Source organism: Stegostoma tigrinum, chromosome 4 (assembly GCF_030684315.1).
Source record: "Stegostoma tigrinum isolate sSteTig4 chromosome 4, sSteTig4.hap1, whole genome shotgun sequence".
Classification (NCBI taxonomy): Eukaryota; Metazoa; Chordata; class Chondrichthyes; order Orectolobiformes; family Stegostomatidae; genus Stegostoma; species Stegostoma tigrinum.
The window spans coordinates 76,381,153-76,397,477 of record NC_081357.1 but is presented as its reverse complement, the minus strand read 5'-3'; the positions used below and the strand labels follow the sequence as shown (position 1 = coordinate 76,397,477).

The 16,325-nt window shown below is 43.7% G+C and overlaps 1 protein-coding gene across 4 annotated transcripts in view; it reads left to right on the top strand.

Annotated features, from left to right (window-relative positions):
• The window catches only part of mmut (methylmalonyl CoA mutase), a 47,988-nt gene that overhangs the window by 17,827 nt on the left and 13,836 nt on the right, over positions 1-16,325 (top strand). For all 4 annotated transcript variants that reach the window (XM_059645437.1, XM_048530941.2, XM_048530943.2 and 1 more), the window contains 6 exons: positions 7,504-7,871; positions 9,381-9,538; positions 11,491-11,662; positions 12,653-12,901; positions 14,574-14,685; positions 15,873-15,988. In XM_059645437.1, coding sequence (XP_059501420.1) covers positions 7,593-7,871; positions 9,381-9,538; positions 11,491-11,662; positions 12,653-12,901; positions 14,574-14,685; positions 15,873-15,988 — 1,086 coding nt within the window. In that variant the 5' untranslated portion in view covers positions 7,504-7,592. The remainder of the gene's footprint in view (positions 1-7,503; positions 7,872-9,380; positions 9,539-11,490; positions 11,663-12,652; positions 12,902-14,573; positions 14,686-15,872; positions 15,989-16,325) is intronic.

Below are 16,325 nucleotides of genomic sequence, written 5' to 3'. Positions count from 1 at the left end.
GATTAAGCGCTGGCGTTATGTCCCGCTTTCTATTTATCTGTTTAGGGTTCCTTGGGTTGGTGATGTCATTTCCTGCATTGGTGATGTCATTTCCTGTTCCTTTTCTCAGAGGAAGGTAGATTGATTTGGAGCCAATGTGTTTGTTGATGGAGTTCCAGTTGGAATGCCATGCCTCTAGGAATTCTCGTGCGTGTCTCTGTTTGGCTTGTCCTATAATGGATGTGTTGTCCCAATCAAAGTGGTGTCCTTCCTCATCTGTATGTAAGGATACTAGTGATAGTGGGTCATGTCGTTTTGTGGGTAGTTGATGTTCATGTATCCTGATGGCTAGCTTTCTGCCAGTTTGTCCAGTGTAATGTTTGTCACAGTTTTTGCACGGTATTTTGTAGATGACGTTCGTTTTGCTTGTTGTCTGTATAGGGTCTTTTAAGTTCATTAGTTGCTGTTTTAGTGTGTTGGTGGGTTTGTGGGCTACTCTGATGCCAAGTGGTCCGAGTAGTCTGGCAGTCATTTCGGAAATGTCTTTGGTGTAGGGGAGAGTGGTTATGGTTTCTGGGCGCGTTTTGTCTGTTTCTTTTGGTTTGTTGCTGAGAAATCGGCGGACTGTGTTCATTGGTCCGGAAAGCGAGGAGGAAGGTGCGTCGACAGGCCCAGGAACCGCAACCATCATGCGGGAAGAGGCAGCTACGGGGGGCTATAAGAGCTCCTCTGACGAGGGGGATTCGGAGAGGGCCCGCCCGAAGCAGAAGTTAAAGATCTCCAGGGAGAAGGAAAGCAGCACCACGCTTCCAGGTGACGGGAGGCGTCCTGAGGCTCCCTCCGACACCCAGTCAAGTGCCGCTGGGGCACTGGAGGGCCCCCCAGAACTTCCAGGCGGGAAGGAGGAAACAGCGCGTCCCCAGCCTGACCAAGAGGCGGACCCTCCTGCCTCCGTACCCCCGACGGGGGATGCCACCTGGAAGGCAGCACGGATGGTTTCCTGAGCCCAGAGAGCGTCCAGCAGTTAGCCCGGGCAATGAGCGTGAAGGGACAGATGGAGGGGCTGGACCTTGGACTTGGGGGTACGAGTTGCGAGCATTAATGTGCGCAGTGTCAAGTCCACCACAAGATGTGTATCCACGTTGGCCTACCTGACCACCATCAAGGCAGACCTCCTGTTTCTGCAGGAGTGCGGGATACTGCACCTCAGCAGGTACGGGAAATGGTCCGGCGCCTGGACCTGTCGGCCTTCGATCTGGTCGGGGGGTAACGACTGTCGCTCCTCGGGCCTGGCTATTCTGCTGCGGGGGCGTGACTTCACCATCTCTCAAGTTCAGGAGGCGGTGGGGGTGCGCCTCCTAGTGGCTGACGGCACCTACAGGAACGCTCCCCTGAGGCTGCTCAACGTGTACGCCCCAGTGGTATGGAATGAGCAGTTGGCCGTCCTGCAGCGGCTTCCACCCCTGCTGGCTACGTCCAGGCTGGTCATCCTAGGCGGAGACTTCAACTGCATCATTGATGCAGATGGAAGATCCGGTGTGGGGACAGCGGGTGGGGGGAGTCCACTGGACGTCATGTCCAGATTCCTGATGGGCATGGTGAAGGACGCCAAGCTGCTCGACGTCTTCAGCACCCCTGCAGACGGAGCGCAGCAGATGTACACCTGGTTGCGGCCAGACGGGTGTATTCGCTCAAGGATAGACTTCCTGTTTGTGTCACGTACGTTCTCGGTCAGGTCCAGCGGCGTCGAGCCGGTGTTCTTCTCTGACCACTGCCTCCTGCTGGCCGACTGTCACTTACAGGATGACCAGCCGGCCGGCAAGGGGACGTGGAAGCTCAACACGACTCTGTTGACCCCAGAGAATGTCGAGGAGCTTAAGAGGGAGTACGCCGGTTGGAGAACCGTGAAACCCCTCTTCGAGTCTCCAGGCGACTGATGGGAGACGGTGAAGGAGAACATCAAGAGGTTCTTTGTCCTCAAGGGTGTTCAGAAGGCAAGAGAGAGGCGGGGAAAGCTGTCGCGACTCCAGAAAAGGGTGCAGAACCTGCTCCTTCTGCAGTTAATGGGGGTCGATGTCACGGAGGACCTCCGCGAGGTGAGGGGCCAGCAAGCCTCGTTCTTCGCCGCGGAGGCCTCCAGGATAATCTTCCGGTCCAGGGTCTGCTCCGTGGAGCAGGACGAGATGTGCTCGCGTTTCTTCTTTCAGAAGGTGCACAAAGAGAGCTCTGTGCTTAGCCGGCTGAGGGAGGACGACGGCTCGGCGACGTCGTCTCGGCCCGACATTTTGAGGATCAGCAGATCCTTCTTTGCCGGACTGTACGACATGAAGCCCACAGACAGCACGGCCTCTGAGTCGTTCCTGTTGTCTATCATGGAGGTCTTAGACGACGGCACGAGGGAGTGGCTGGACCGGCCGATATCCCTGGACAAGCTGACCAGAGCCCTCAAGTCCTTGGAGAGGAATAGGACTCCCGGGAGCGACAGCTTACAGGTCGAGCTATATTCCGCTCTGTGGGACCTGGTCGGCCAGGACCTGCTGGAGGTGTACGATAGTGCGCTTCGGGCAGGGGAAATGTGCAAGTCAATGAGGAAGGGCATCATCACCCTCGTTTACAAGAGGAAGGGGGAGAGGGAAGAAATTAAGAATTGGCGTCCCATTTCACTATTGAACGTGGACTACAAAATCCTGGCCAAGGTCATAGCCAACCGGGTCAGGTCTGTCCTGGAGTCAGTGATTCACCCTGACCAAACCTGTGCTGTGCCAGGCAGGAAGATCGCTGAGAGCCTCGCGCTCATCAGGCATATGATCGCCTACATACAGGACAGTCGGGTGGACACTTGCCTCGTCAGCCTGGACCAGGAGAAGGCCTTCGACAGGGTCTCTCATGCTTACATGAGGGACGTCCTCTCCAAATTGGGGTTCGGGGAGGGCATCCGCAATTGGATCCGGCTGCTCTACGCCAACATCGTTAGCGCAGTCTCGATCAACGGGTGGGAATCGGACAGTTTTCCTGTCAGATCTGGAGTCAGGCAGGGCTGCCCGCTCTCTCCTGCCTTGTTCGTGTGCTGTGTGGAGCCCTTCACCGCATCCATCAAGAAGGACGTGAGCCTGAAGGGCGTGACTATCTCAGGCAGCGGAGGCCTTCAGGTCAAGACCTCCCTGTACATGGACGATGTCACCATCTTCTGCACCAATCGTCGGTCGGTGAGTAGACTATTGGACATCTGCGGCCAGTTTGAACTGGCTTCGGGTGCCAAAGTCAATAGGGGTAAGAGCGAGGTCATGTTCTTCGGGAACTGGGACGACCGCTCCTTCATCCCCTTCACTGTCAGGACAGACTACCTGAAGGTGCTGGGTGTTTGGTTTGGTGGAGCATGCTGGGGCATGCACTAAGACTTGGGAGGAGCGTATCACCAAATTGAAGCAGAAGCTGGGCAGGTGGACGCTCCGGTCCCTCTCCACCGCGGGTAAGAACCTGGTTGTCAGGTGCGAGGGGCTTTCGGCTCTGTTGTATGTGGCGCAGGCCTGGCCTATTCCCTGGACCTGCGCCGCTGCAGTCACCTGGGCCATCTTCCACTTCATTTGGGGGTCGAGGATGGACCGGGTCTGCAGGGACACCATGTACAAAGACCTGGAAAATGGGGGAAAGGGCGTACCGAACGCCACCCTCGCCCTGACGGCTACCTTGGTGTGCGGCTGCATGAAGCTGTGTGTAGATCCTCAGTACGGAAACACCAAGTGTCACTACTTACTGAGGTTCTACCTGTCCCCGGTGTTGCGAAGGATGGTCCTGGCCCCGTTGCCGCGGAACGCTCCGAGTAGTTGGACCGTTCCATACCACCTATCCTTCGTGGAGAAATTTTTGAAAGGAAACACCTTTGACCACAAGGCCGTCAGGCAGTGGTCAGCACGTAGTATCCTCGAGACCCTTCGGGAAAAGGAGAGGGTGGATCCCGTCACGTGGTTCCCCACGCAGACTGCCAAAGTCGTTTGGCAGATGCCTCATCGCCAGAACTTTCAAACGAGCACAAGGACATTGCTTGGCTGGCGGTGAGACTGGGCTCTGCCAGTGAGATCCTTTATGCGTGCCCGGAATCTCTGCGCCACCGCACGCTGCCCTCGAGGTGGCTGCGGGGGGGACGAGACTGTCGATCACCTCCTTCTGGAGTGTGCCTATGCGCAGGAGGTCTGGAGGGGGATGCAGTGGTATTTGTCGAGGTTCGTCCCGAGCAGCTCCGTGACGCGGGACTCCGTGCTGTACGGGCTGTTTCCTGGGACGCACACTGAGACCAACATCAACTGCGCCTGGAGAACCATCAGTGCGGTGAAAGACGCTCTTTGGTCTGCCCGCAACTTGCTGGTCTGCCAGCTGAAAGAACTGACCCCGACTGAACGTTGCAGACTGGCGCCCTCCAAGGTCCGGGACTACGTGCTGAGGGACGCGTTAAAGCTTGGGGCGGCCGCCGCCAAGGCACAGTGGGGAAAGACCACGGTATGAAACCCCTCGTCCAGAATAGAAAAAAGGGCCCTATCTGGTACCTGGGCCCAGCTGGCGCCTTCCCCAACTCTTCAGGGGGCCAACTGGGACTGTGTGGGGTGACAACTGCCGGGGTATTTTCTTTGCTTTGTTTTTTTTTTCTTCTTTGTTTCTTCTTTGTTTGTTTTTTTCCTTTAGTTGATGTATGTACCACCTGGGTAACCCGGAGTGCCTTGCATGACTGGGTAGGTGTATAAATATGGTGTATTTTTTGCACATCTTATGAATAAATTATATTTTTTCAAATAAAAATAAGGTGACGAAATGTCTGAATACTAACCTTCCAGCTCAGCGAACAAACTCACATCCAGAAATCCACTGGCAAATTGAGATATCATTGTTATTGGAAAACTCGACAAATTGGTAAGCGGACTTTTGAAGTAGGGCTGCGTTTGTTTATTTTAATGCATACACGAGCTGACTCAGTCTTATTTCCATGAAGAATGTAACCAGCCGTCTGGGTTATTGACACCTTCAAGTTTTAAATAAAACATTACAACATACACCCTACAGTTCCCAGGCTTTGTCCAGATGCATAAACTGTGTTCCCACAGTTTTCACAAGCATTGTTTGTATTTTACTCAAGGCTCGTGCTATCTTCCTGATAGCGTGATTCCTACACTTCTGGACTATCTTCGTACATTCACTTTTACGATGTGGCTGAAAATTTTACCCTTAACTAATTGAAACTGATTCAAACTCTTCACCATAAATAATGGAACATTAAGTCAGTCCATCTTGTTACATGACCCCATATTTCCATTCATGAAAAGTCATGCTTTTGTATATACTCCCTTTGACTCCCTTGATTCCCTTTTCAGCCATGGCAAGCAATACCCAACACTGGTAGCCTTAAATTCCTAACCCACGTAAAGCTTTTTTTACTTGCTGGTACTCTACACTTTGTGAAAAGGATGATATGGGTGATACAGACTGTGTTGGGAAGGTGTACAGAAATTTAGAAGGTGCCCACCCTTTGTATCAAATGCTGATGACATACCAAGAGGGTGACCAACCACACCCAGGCAAGCAGTTCATTTTAATGGCATTGAAGTTGGTGCCTCTTTATAAAGACGTTTCTCCTGAATTTTCTAGTAATTGATTCGTGGTCGTTTTATTTATTTACATTGCCCCTAAATGTATTCTACGTTTACCCATTCAAACCCTTTTAAAATCATAAGAGCTCCCAAAGGTCACTGTTCAGTTTCCTGCTTTGTAAAGTGCCCTCAACCAATTTAATCTGTCCTGTAGTTGTCCTGTCTCAGTTTTGATGTCATTCCTGAAGGCCAGAGCTTTTATAATGTCAAGGCAAAAGCTGTTCGTTGAACTCAATTGTGGTATACCAGCGTTCTGTACTATCTTAATGAAATCCTAGCTGTTCCTTTCTGTCCTTTTACAAGTAAACCTCTGGACATTGTTTTCGTTGGACTTTTAATTTACATTCTAGTGATTTATATATCTGTATCCCTGGATTGCACTGTTTATCAATCTTGTTTAGATATTTTCCAAGGGGTACAGTGTCCCCTTGAGTAACAGGTGAAGCTAGCTGTTGCATGCTATTACAACACAAAAGCAACATGTAGTGTTTGCCACTAACAAGATATTGCCATCAAGTCAGAAAGATGTTCTGGCTATCACACAAATGAATAAATGACATATGAATTTCATCCCAAAGATTGGCGGATGATACCAAACTGCAAGTCCCTTCAGATATTCGCAAGTAAGTTAGTGACTGGAGTAGCACGGTAGCTCAGTGTTTAGCACTGCTGCTCACAGCGCCAGGTTCCCTGGTTCAATTCCACCCTCAGACAACTGTCTGTGTGGAGTTTGCACGTTTTCTCTCTCTGTCTGCATGGGTTTCTGTTGGGTACTCCGGTTTCCTCCCACAGTTCAAAGATGTGCAGGTTAGGTGGATTGCCATGCTAAATTGCCCATAGTGTTCAGGGATGTATAGGTTAGGTGCATTAGCCATGGGAAATGTATGGTTACAGGGAAAGGGTAGGGAGATGGCCTGTTTCCACTGGAGGAATTCTGGGATTCTGTGACTATACCCTGCCAGCCCATGGTTGCAAAACTATCAACCAGTAGGAGTGGGAGCAAATTACTGCAGATGCTGGAATCTGTACTGAAAACAACAAATGTTGGAGATCACAGTAGGTCAGACAGTAATCATGGGGAGAGAGCAAGCTAATGTTTCAAGTGCAGATGACTCTTCAACAGAGCGGAATTGAAGTATGAAGGGGACAGTATTTATTCTCTAGCTGGGCGTGGTGAAGTGTAGAATGCTGGTGGATAAAAGATGTTGATAGTTCAGATTAAGTGATCCAATCACTAACCACACCTTTTCACCAGGTTCGCTCTGACCTGCTGTACAGTCGTGATGACGGTGGCAGTGTCTCACAGAATTCCGTTGTGATGTCTCTCAGCCACCTGCTGATTCATATAAATGTTGTTTTTCCTCTTGAATTTGTATTCTTGCAAAATGTACTTATGAGTGCAGAATGAAAAGCTTCAACAAATTGTGGCCTTTTTTAGCAATGTTGTATTATCCATATTACACATGTCTCTGTTCTCTCATTTAAACTCTTCCGTATATCACAGTAGCCTTGTAGAGTTTCTTAGCTCCATCCAAACTGATTCTACTTCATTTTCTAAATTATATCCTTTCTTTATGTTGTCTTTATGCTTCCTTCTTTCTGACATATCCCTTTTCCCTTTCCATTTTTCCTATCCATTCTAAAAGTTAGTTACTCTGGAATATTTAGTTCCTAAGTTGTCATTACATACACAAGATACTCTGCTGCAGCAAGAAATAGTCCATGTTAACAGCTGTAATTGTTTTAAATGTCCTTTTATTACTTTCATTATGTTTTAATACTGTGATATGTTTTGATATTAAACAAAGTAATTTTCTTTGTTTAAATGTGTATTTTAACATGGACAATCCTAGTTGATAACGATCCTAATTCATTTATTCTTTTAAAGCTGGTCAACAGGGACTTTCTGTGGCTTTTGATCTTGCCACTCACAGGGGATATGATTCAGATAACCCTCGTGTCCATGGAGATGTTGGAATGGCAGGCGTTGCGATAGACAGTGTGGAAGATATGAAGTTGTTGTTTGATTCAATTCCTTTGGAAAAGATGTCTGTTTCCATGACTATGAATGGTGCGGTGCTGCCGATCCTGGCTATGTTCATTGTGACGGGGCAAGAGCAAGGAGTTTCTGAAGAGAAGCTGACAGGAACGATACAGAATGACATACTGAAAGAATTCATGGTCAGGAACACTTTCATTTTCCCACCTGAACCCTCCATGAAGATTATAGCTGATATATTCCAGTACACGGCTAAAGTTAGTATGTGTTTGTTTTACTAAAAACGTTTTGTTCAATTGCTGTTCCATAACGATCTGATTTTTATTTTCAAAAACTGCTTTTCTTCATATGGAAAGCTTCAAGGCACACTTGCTGCAGGGCTGCCTTTTGTCTTGTTCCACCAATCCGTTGATCATACTTGATTTGTATCACCTCTGCTTTATCTGATAGTCTGCAACTCTTAATTAAGACTGTTGCCTGACAAAACACAATATTGCTTTGTATTTTGAAATTTACAATTAACCTGGCTTGAACATTATATTTAGGAAGAGGTCCTAACACTTTATGGTGAGGAACTGGCTCCTGACATTACCATTGAACAGCACGGTTCTCACTTACAGATTCTGCCCCCTTGTAAGGTCTCCCACATTAGACGAAATAGTTTCTCTCCACCTACTTTCATATGTATTTTTCCTGAGATGTTATGACCTGAACTGAAGTAAATGAGGTCTCACTGAATTTTTATAAATTTATTGGTTTCTGTTGTGTTTTGTGTTCTTGAATATGTTAAGGATCTTTACAGTAGTTACTAGCATGATAAATTTCTAAGTATAAAGTACAGGTTTGCTGACAGCTGAATAAAAATGAGGATAGTTTTATGTTTAAGCCAGGACATGCTTCAATAAAAAGAGAGAATCTCTGGAACATTGAGGCAGTGCTGAACTGACTGAAGTAAATAGACATACTGAGGAACATTGTAAATAGCAAACAAAGGGATTTTCCAGAAACCTTGCAACTGGCATAGAAGTTAATCAGAAATAAATGAATTATTTAAAAAATAAACTCATGTCCTAATGGTGTACGATTTTAGCACAATTCTGATATTCCTTAGGCAGTTTATTCTCTAATTTAATGAATAATTTCCATTGAGAAGCAACATTTCTCAGTAAGGAAAGGAAATAAAGTCAGGACATGTAAGTCAAAAATGTCTTGCATTCTGCTTGTTCATGAAAGAAAGAGAAGAAAAAAGTACATAACACATAATCAAGCTAGATTTAAACATAATTCACAAAGTGGATTGAAGCAAGAGGGCAGCATGGTGGCGCATTGGTTAGCACAGCAGCCTCACAGCGCCAGAGACCCGCGTTTGATTCCAGCCTCTGGCAACTGTCTGTGCGGAGTTTGCACATTCTCCCCGTGTCTGCATGGGTTTCTTCTGGGTGCTCCGGCTTCCTCCCACAGTCCAAAGATGTGCAGGCTAAGTGGATTGGCCATGCTAAATTGCCCGCAGTGTTCAGGGGTGTGTGGGTTATAGGGGGATGGGTCTGGGTGGAATGCTGCAAAGGGCGGTGTGGTCTTGTTGGGCCGAAGGACCTGTTTCAACACTGTAGGGAATCTAATCTAATCTAATCTAAAGAGTTCAATTTCAGTTTTGCATTCACTTTCCTTATTGGTCAGTAAGTTTTTTTTGCTCGTTATGCTTTAAGCTTACTTTATAGAAGCAACAATGATGTTTTAATTTAAAAGTCTGTTTTCATCCTCTACAGCAAATGCCTCGATTTAACTCAATTTCTATCAGTGGGTACCACCTCCAAGAAGCTGGTGCAGGTGCTGTTTTGGAACTGGCTTACACCATAGCAAATGGTTTAGAGTACTGCAGGACTGGTATTCAAGTTGGACTTGACATTGATGAATTTGCACCACGGTAATGGTTATTAACATAATTTTGCACTTATGGTGATACAAAAGCAGCATGCCTGTTTAAAAGTAAGTTATTAACGTGACCCGATGACCCTTTTGTAAGTATTATCACCAAATAAAATCTGGGAAATATTGCCAAACGTCATCAATAAAGATGGGTGGATTAGTAAGCTTGCATTTGATACAAAGATCAGTGGAGTTGTGGATTGTGTAGAAGGTTGTCAAAGGATACAGCGGAATATAGACCAGTTGCATATATGAGTGGAGAAATGGCAGATGGAATTTAAACCAGTAAGGTGCTGCATTTTGGGAGATCAAATTTTAAGGGAAATATACAGTTAATGTCAAGTCTCTAAACGGCACTGATGTACAGAATAACAAAGTGTGGGGCTGGATGAACACAGCAGGCCAAGCAGCATCTTAAGAGCACAAAAGCTAACGTTTCGGGCCTAGACCGTTCATCGGAAAAGGGGGAGGGGGAGAGGTTTCTGAAATAAATAGGGAGAGAGGGGGAGGCGGACTGAAGATGTACGGAACGTTCTTGGGGTTCAAGTCCATAGCTCCCCAAAAGTGGGCACATGAGTAGATAGGGAGGTAAGGAAGGCATGTGGTATGCTTGCCTTGATTGGTCGGGGGAATGGAGTACAAGAGTAAGAATGCCATGTTGCAGCTTTAAAAAACTTTGGTTAGGCCACACTTCTGATAAAGGGTCTAGGCCCGAAACGTCAGCTTTTGTGCTCCTCAGATGCTGCTTGGCCTGCTGTGTTCATCCAGCTTCACACTTTGTTACTTCAAATATTGTGTTCAGTTCTGTCTGCTGAATTACAAGAAGGATGTGGAGGCTTTAGAGAGCATGCAGAAGAGGTTTATCAAGATGCTGTCTGGATTAAAGGATATGAGCTGTTGCGAGGGGCTAGAAAAACTTGAGCTGTTTTCTCCTGAGCAGTGGAGGCTGAGAGGAGGCTTGATAAAAATCTATAAAATTGAGATGCATGGTACGATTGACGGGGCCAGAATTATTTCCCAGATTTGAAATGTCTAAAATTAGGGGTCATATATTTAAGGTGAGGGGGTGGGGGGGGGAGTTCAAAGGAGATAGGACGGGCAAGTTTCCCACACAGTGTGTTAGGAGCTGGAACGCACTGTGAGGAGTGGTTGTGGAAGCAGATATGATAAGGATATTTAAGAGACTTTGAGATATGCAAGGCATGGAAGAATGTGGACCCAAGGGCAGGTAGAAGGGATTAGTTTCAATTGGCATCATTTTCGACACAACACGGTGCACCACATTCATACCCCTGTGCTGTACAGTTTTTATGTTTTATGTTCTATGTTCTAAATGCATTGAACACTGACAGATTATTTTAGAAAATGGTGAAGATTTGTGTGCACACCCTTCCTTTATAAGTATTCTGTATCCCGTGATATGGTTTTACTGTACCTTCAGAGTTGATATTACATTAGTGCAATCAAATACAATATTTTAACATTTGTAAGTGGTACAGTTAAACACTAATTGAGCAAATTATTCATGTCGTTTCCAACCTTTCTGCTTTAAAATTTCTTATGATTTGAATGGTTTGAGGGGGAAGAAATATGACATACTTCAAGTGCTTTAAAGTTTTTAGAGAAATATTCCAAACAGTGCCAGTCTGGCAGCAGTTACACTGGAATTTATATTTCAGATGCAATCTTAATACTGCTTCATAAAGATAAAAAAAAGCTTTCAGATTATAAAATGTTAATCTATGTCATTGAAACAAATAATAATGGATAGATGGATCTAATGCACTGGATTGGATTTTCAAGGAGTTTTGGTTAAAACATTAGTGAATCAAAATATTTGTCCTAAGGAGATCTGACAATTTGAGGTACTATTGGAAGAAATTCTAATATTAGTGAGTTTGAAGATATAGGATTATTTCAGAGATTAATCTTGCCATCTTTGTATTATAGACTTTCTTTCTTTTGGGGAATTGGAATGAATTTTTACATGGAAATAGCAAAGCTGAGAGCAGCTAGACGACTGTGGGCTCATTTGATGAAAGAAAAATTTAATGCTAAAAATTCGAAATCTCTGCTGTTACGAGCACATTGCCAAACCTCTGGCTGGTCCCTCACTGAGCAGGTTAGTCTACCTAACAGAAGTTGAATATTCTAAGTACCAAAAAGTGGCCCAGATTTTATAGTTGTAATGACAGCTGAAAATGTGAATAGTTTGCAACAGAACTGTGAAACTGAAAGCGATTTACATGTTGAACAAGAAATCGGAGGAGTTGGAGTCAGTGATTTCCCTGCTTCTCTCCACAGATATGCTTTTGAAAGTTCCACGTATGGATCTTTAAAATCATTTGAATTGATATGAACTTCCATCTTCATTCTTACTGTAGAAAATCTTCTAAAAGTTATGCCTGGTTAAATGACATATAATTGAGTTTTTAGTTGTGTTCTGAGTTAATAATTGTAGTGAACGATTGTTTTTAGTTGTGAAAATTACTTTTAATTTTGTCGAATGTCATATGTCTCCAATATCAGAAAATTTCATTCTGATATTTTCTTTTAAATCTTATGATCTTCTACCTTAGTTCCACATAGATGCTCCAGTTATTATTTTGGTGACTGTAAGTTATTAAAATTGAAGGATATAGTAAATTCATTTCTTTAATATCCTGGTTTACTGTCCTAAAGTATGGAGTCTTCTATGCATGGAGTTTTATCTACTTGCCTGTAACCAGAGAGTGCAAAGATTAATGTCAATGTCACCGGCTTTGGTATTGGAACTGATTATTCTCAATCAGGTGCATAATAAGAGAGATGTAATGGCCCTCACTGTTCAGTACTGGGATGTACCTTTTACAGTCATTGGTCAGATAGAACTATAATCAAGTGTATAATATCCTACTCCATTAGCCATAGGGAACTATGGGGATTTTAAATATAGAAACTCCCAATGCACAGATGAGACATAAATACGAATATTCTCAAGCTCGAAGCCAGTATCTCCTAGGAGTTATTTTTCTACTGTATCTAAAATAGTTTGCAATTTGTTAAGCTTTGAAAATAGTAAATCACCATATTTTTGTTTTGTGCAACTGTTAATATGATGTTTCAATTTCAGGATCCCCATAACAACATTGTTCGTACAGTGATTGAGGCAATGGCAGCTGTATTTGGAGGAACTCAGTCATTGCATACTAATTCTTTTGATGAGGCATTAAGTCTGCCTACATTACAAAGCTCCCGAATTGCTAGGAACACTCAGATCATCATACAGGAGGAATCTGGCATCCCAAAAGTGGCAGATCCCTGGGCTGGTTCATTTATGATGGAATCACTAACTAATGAAGTATATAATGCTGCTTTAAAGGTCAGTACATCTAAGTCAACAACCATTGTATTAGTAATGGTAAATGACTTGGTGCATATCTATGATACTTACTGCAGTCTCTTATTAAAGTAAGTACTTTGTGGGATGATAACTAGAAATGCAGACTGCTGAAAGGATATGACGTGAATGTTCTCTTTAAAACAGTAATTTTAAAGTTCAAAATCTTAGCTAATGTCCATAAACCACTTTTTAAATTTTATTATGTTTTGGGATGGTTTAGCCTTTCTCAAACTCTGGTTTTAACACATGAGAACATTATTACTTGTGATTTGCATACACGGTCCAGACTTGGAACCATATCATCACCGTTGCTCCATCAATGGAGCAACCCACCCCCCAAACAAGTCTGTAGGTATCCATACACCGAAAAGACTGCTGCAGTTCAAAATAGCAGTTCATTACTACCTTTTCAAGGCAATTGGGGATGGACAATAACTGCTGGCTGAGCCTTCCTTTGCCTCATGAACAAATTTTAAAAGAACGTATAATTGCTTGACTGTTTTTGATCCTCCAGTTGCCTTTTTGTATTATGAAGCTGGGACCTTTCGGAGGCAGGATTACTGTGTTTGAGGCGCAGCTGGAATCTTGTGCAGCTTTAAAGGACATAAAACAAGCCTGTGAATTCTTCATATCTGCTTCTTGTAAAGTTGCACGATGTGCTATATCACTTCGATTCTGATTTCCTCTTTTATAGCTTAGTTATCATGTTTGTATGTTCCTTTCCAGTATAATCGTCTGAAAAATGGTATACAGCCCTATAACTACTGTCTGTTCACATAAATCACAACACATTTTTATCAGTAATATTGCAATAGATTATTCCACTTTTTCCAAACCTGGCCAACATAGTATTGATTGAAGACTCAATATAAGGGACAGTGCACCTCGTTAAGTTGCATTTTCATTCACTTTAGCTACCTGAACATTCAATATTCTGTAATTATTGAAAGTCTGTATAGTATTGGCTTCTTGAATATTTGTGGTTAAAGTCAATTTCATCTATTATTTCACAAGATTGAGAATAAATTATCTATTTGCGTTGAATGTTCCTGATTAACCTTTTCACTCAATTCATGTAATATGATGAAATTTTACCAGCAACAAGACCAGACTTATTGGCCAATAGTTTACAGACTTGCTGCCTTCTTGAACAATAGTTATAAAATTTGTCACCTGCCAGTCATTCAGCACAATTCACATTTCTGCAGAATTTTTAAAGATTTATTGTCACTGCATCTGATATCTATTTCTCTATCATGTCCTTGGTTAACATTTTTTTAAAGGAACTAATTATTTATGAAACACTAGTTTTCTAGTTGGAATACATTTAATAATTCCTTATCTGTGGTTGAATTAGATGTCTTCCTCCCTGGTCTAATATTTGATCTGCCTTTTGTTTTCGATTCCAATTAGTCTGAGCGGGGTCTGCTTTCATTCCATCAAAGTTGGCTAGTTTCCAATCCATCTTCTTTCTTCCTTAATCTTTTTTCTCTTGATGCGTTGCCAAATAGAACTCCAGATAACATAACCATTGTTCTCCTCCCCTCAAATTGCTTATTTATCCTTCTTTCTACGCACAATCAGATCCGATGCAACATTACCATCAAATAAAAGTACTGTTTACGCTCGTCTAATTGGCGTTTAATTTTAGCTTATTAATGAGATTGAAGAAATGGGTGGTATGGCTAAAGCAGTAGCAGACGGTATTCCAAAACTTCGTATTGAAGAGTGTGCGGCCAGAAACCAAGCAATGATTGACTCTGGTAAGTAAAACCTCCTATTAATACAGAAAAAATGGTCGATAACTAGACTTGTTATCATAGGCCCGATTTGTTTCAGTTTTAGAATTGATTTTTATATTTGCTACGGTTTTCATTATGTTTGATAATAGAAATAACTTTATTAAAAATAAGAAATTATTGGTACCAGTAAATATAAATTCATTTTAATGCTGTTTTTGAATGGTTTTTATTCAGGGTAAATGCATTGTCGAAAAGAGACACATGCCACCAAAGCTCACTTAGGAGCAGAATTCCAAGAATGCCAAATTTCAAACAATCGCAGTTGAAAAGGGTGCTGACTGTTATGCAGTTCAACTCTGGCTGAGGTCCTTTTATGTACTTAGGTTTTCCTTCAAGGTGTAACTTAAAATCGACCTTGTTGACCGCATGCTTGGCCATCATCGTGACAGCCCTGCTCTTCAGAGACATGGCGTACAAACTGAAATGAGCACTGGGACCCCACAGAAGTCCCTTTGGCCTTACACTGTTGGAAATTGTCTGAAGTTAGAACTTGCAACCGGCTATACCCCGCTCACAGAAACTTTCTGAAATAATCTCCCAGTTTGAGTTGAATTAGAGTCAGCAACTTCAAAAAAAAATTCTCATTTGCTTACCTAGACAGTTACAATCAAATCTTAGAAAGGAAGTTAGTCCTAACTCCTGGGTAAGTAAACTACTGATGCACATGCATTCTCTGTCTCTGTTTTTGTCCCTGGCTCACTGTTGTGCCCTCTCCGTCTCCGTCTCCCCCTCCCTCTCCGTCTCTCCCCCCCTCCCCCCCCCCCTCCGCCTCCCCCTCCGTCTCCGCCTCCCCCTCCGTCTCCGCCTCGCCCTCCGTCTCCGCCTCGCCCTCCGTCTCCGCCTCGCCCTCCGTCTCCGCCTCGCCCTCCGTCTCCGCCTCGCCCTCCGTCTCCGCCTCGCCCTCCCGCTCCGCCTCGCCCTCCCGCTCCGTCTCGCGCTCTGTCACGCTCTTGAACGTGCTGTGACTAAGTTTGGAACCCTGCTGTGATGAGGATAAATCTAGGCCATTGAAAACTGTAATAATAACTGCATATAAATTCTATACATTTTATGGCAAATGGGAAATATTATCTTCACAATCAAATATTCAATTATATTTTCCAGAGTAAAGTGAATATGGTGTTTTTTTTATCCCCATCATTTATTAGGTGCTAAGGTAATTGTAGGAGTAAACAAGTATCGTTTGGAAAAGGAGGAAACTGTTGATGTGTTAGTTATTGATAATACTGCTGTGCGAAATCAACAGATTGCAAAACTGAAAAAGGTGAGATGTTATCAAAGGAATTACAGTTATTGGAGCTACCATGTATTATGTCTTAGCACTCTATATAATATTACAGTTTCAGTGATTTCTTTGGGATTCTTAAGTGAAGATTATAGCAAAACATCAGAAGATATGTAGAAACCCCAGGATAAAGCATAAGTGGAGTAAATGGCTGTTTATACCATTTTATGGGTTTCATTGAAGGTTATGGCTAGAGTTGGGACACCCCTATGGGTATGTTACCTCTATTTGTGGTCAGTTATAAAATAACACAAAGTTATCGTGATAACAGGAATTTACAATAAAACATTCTTTTTAACCAGATTAATGGTTTGCT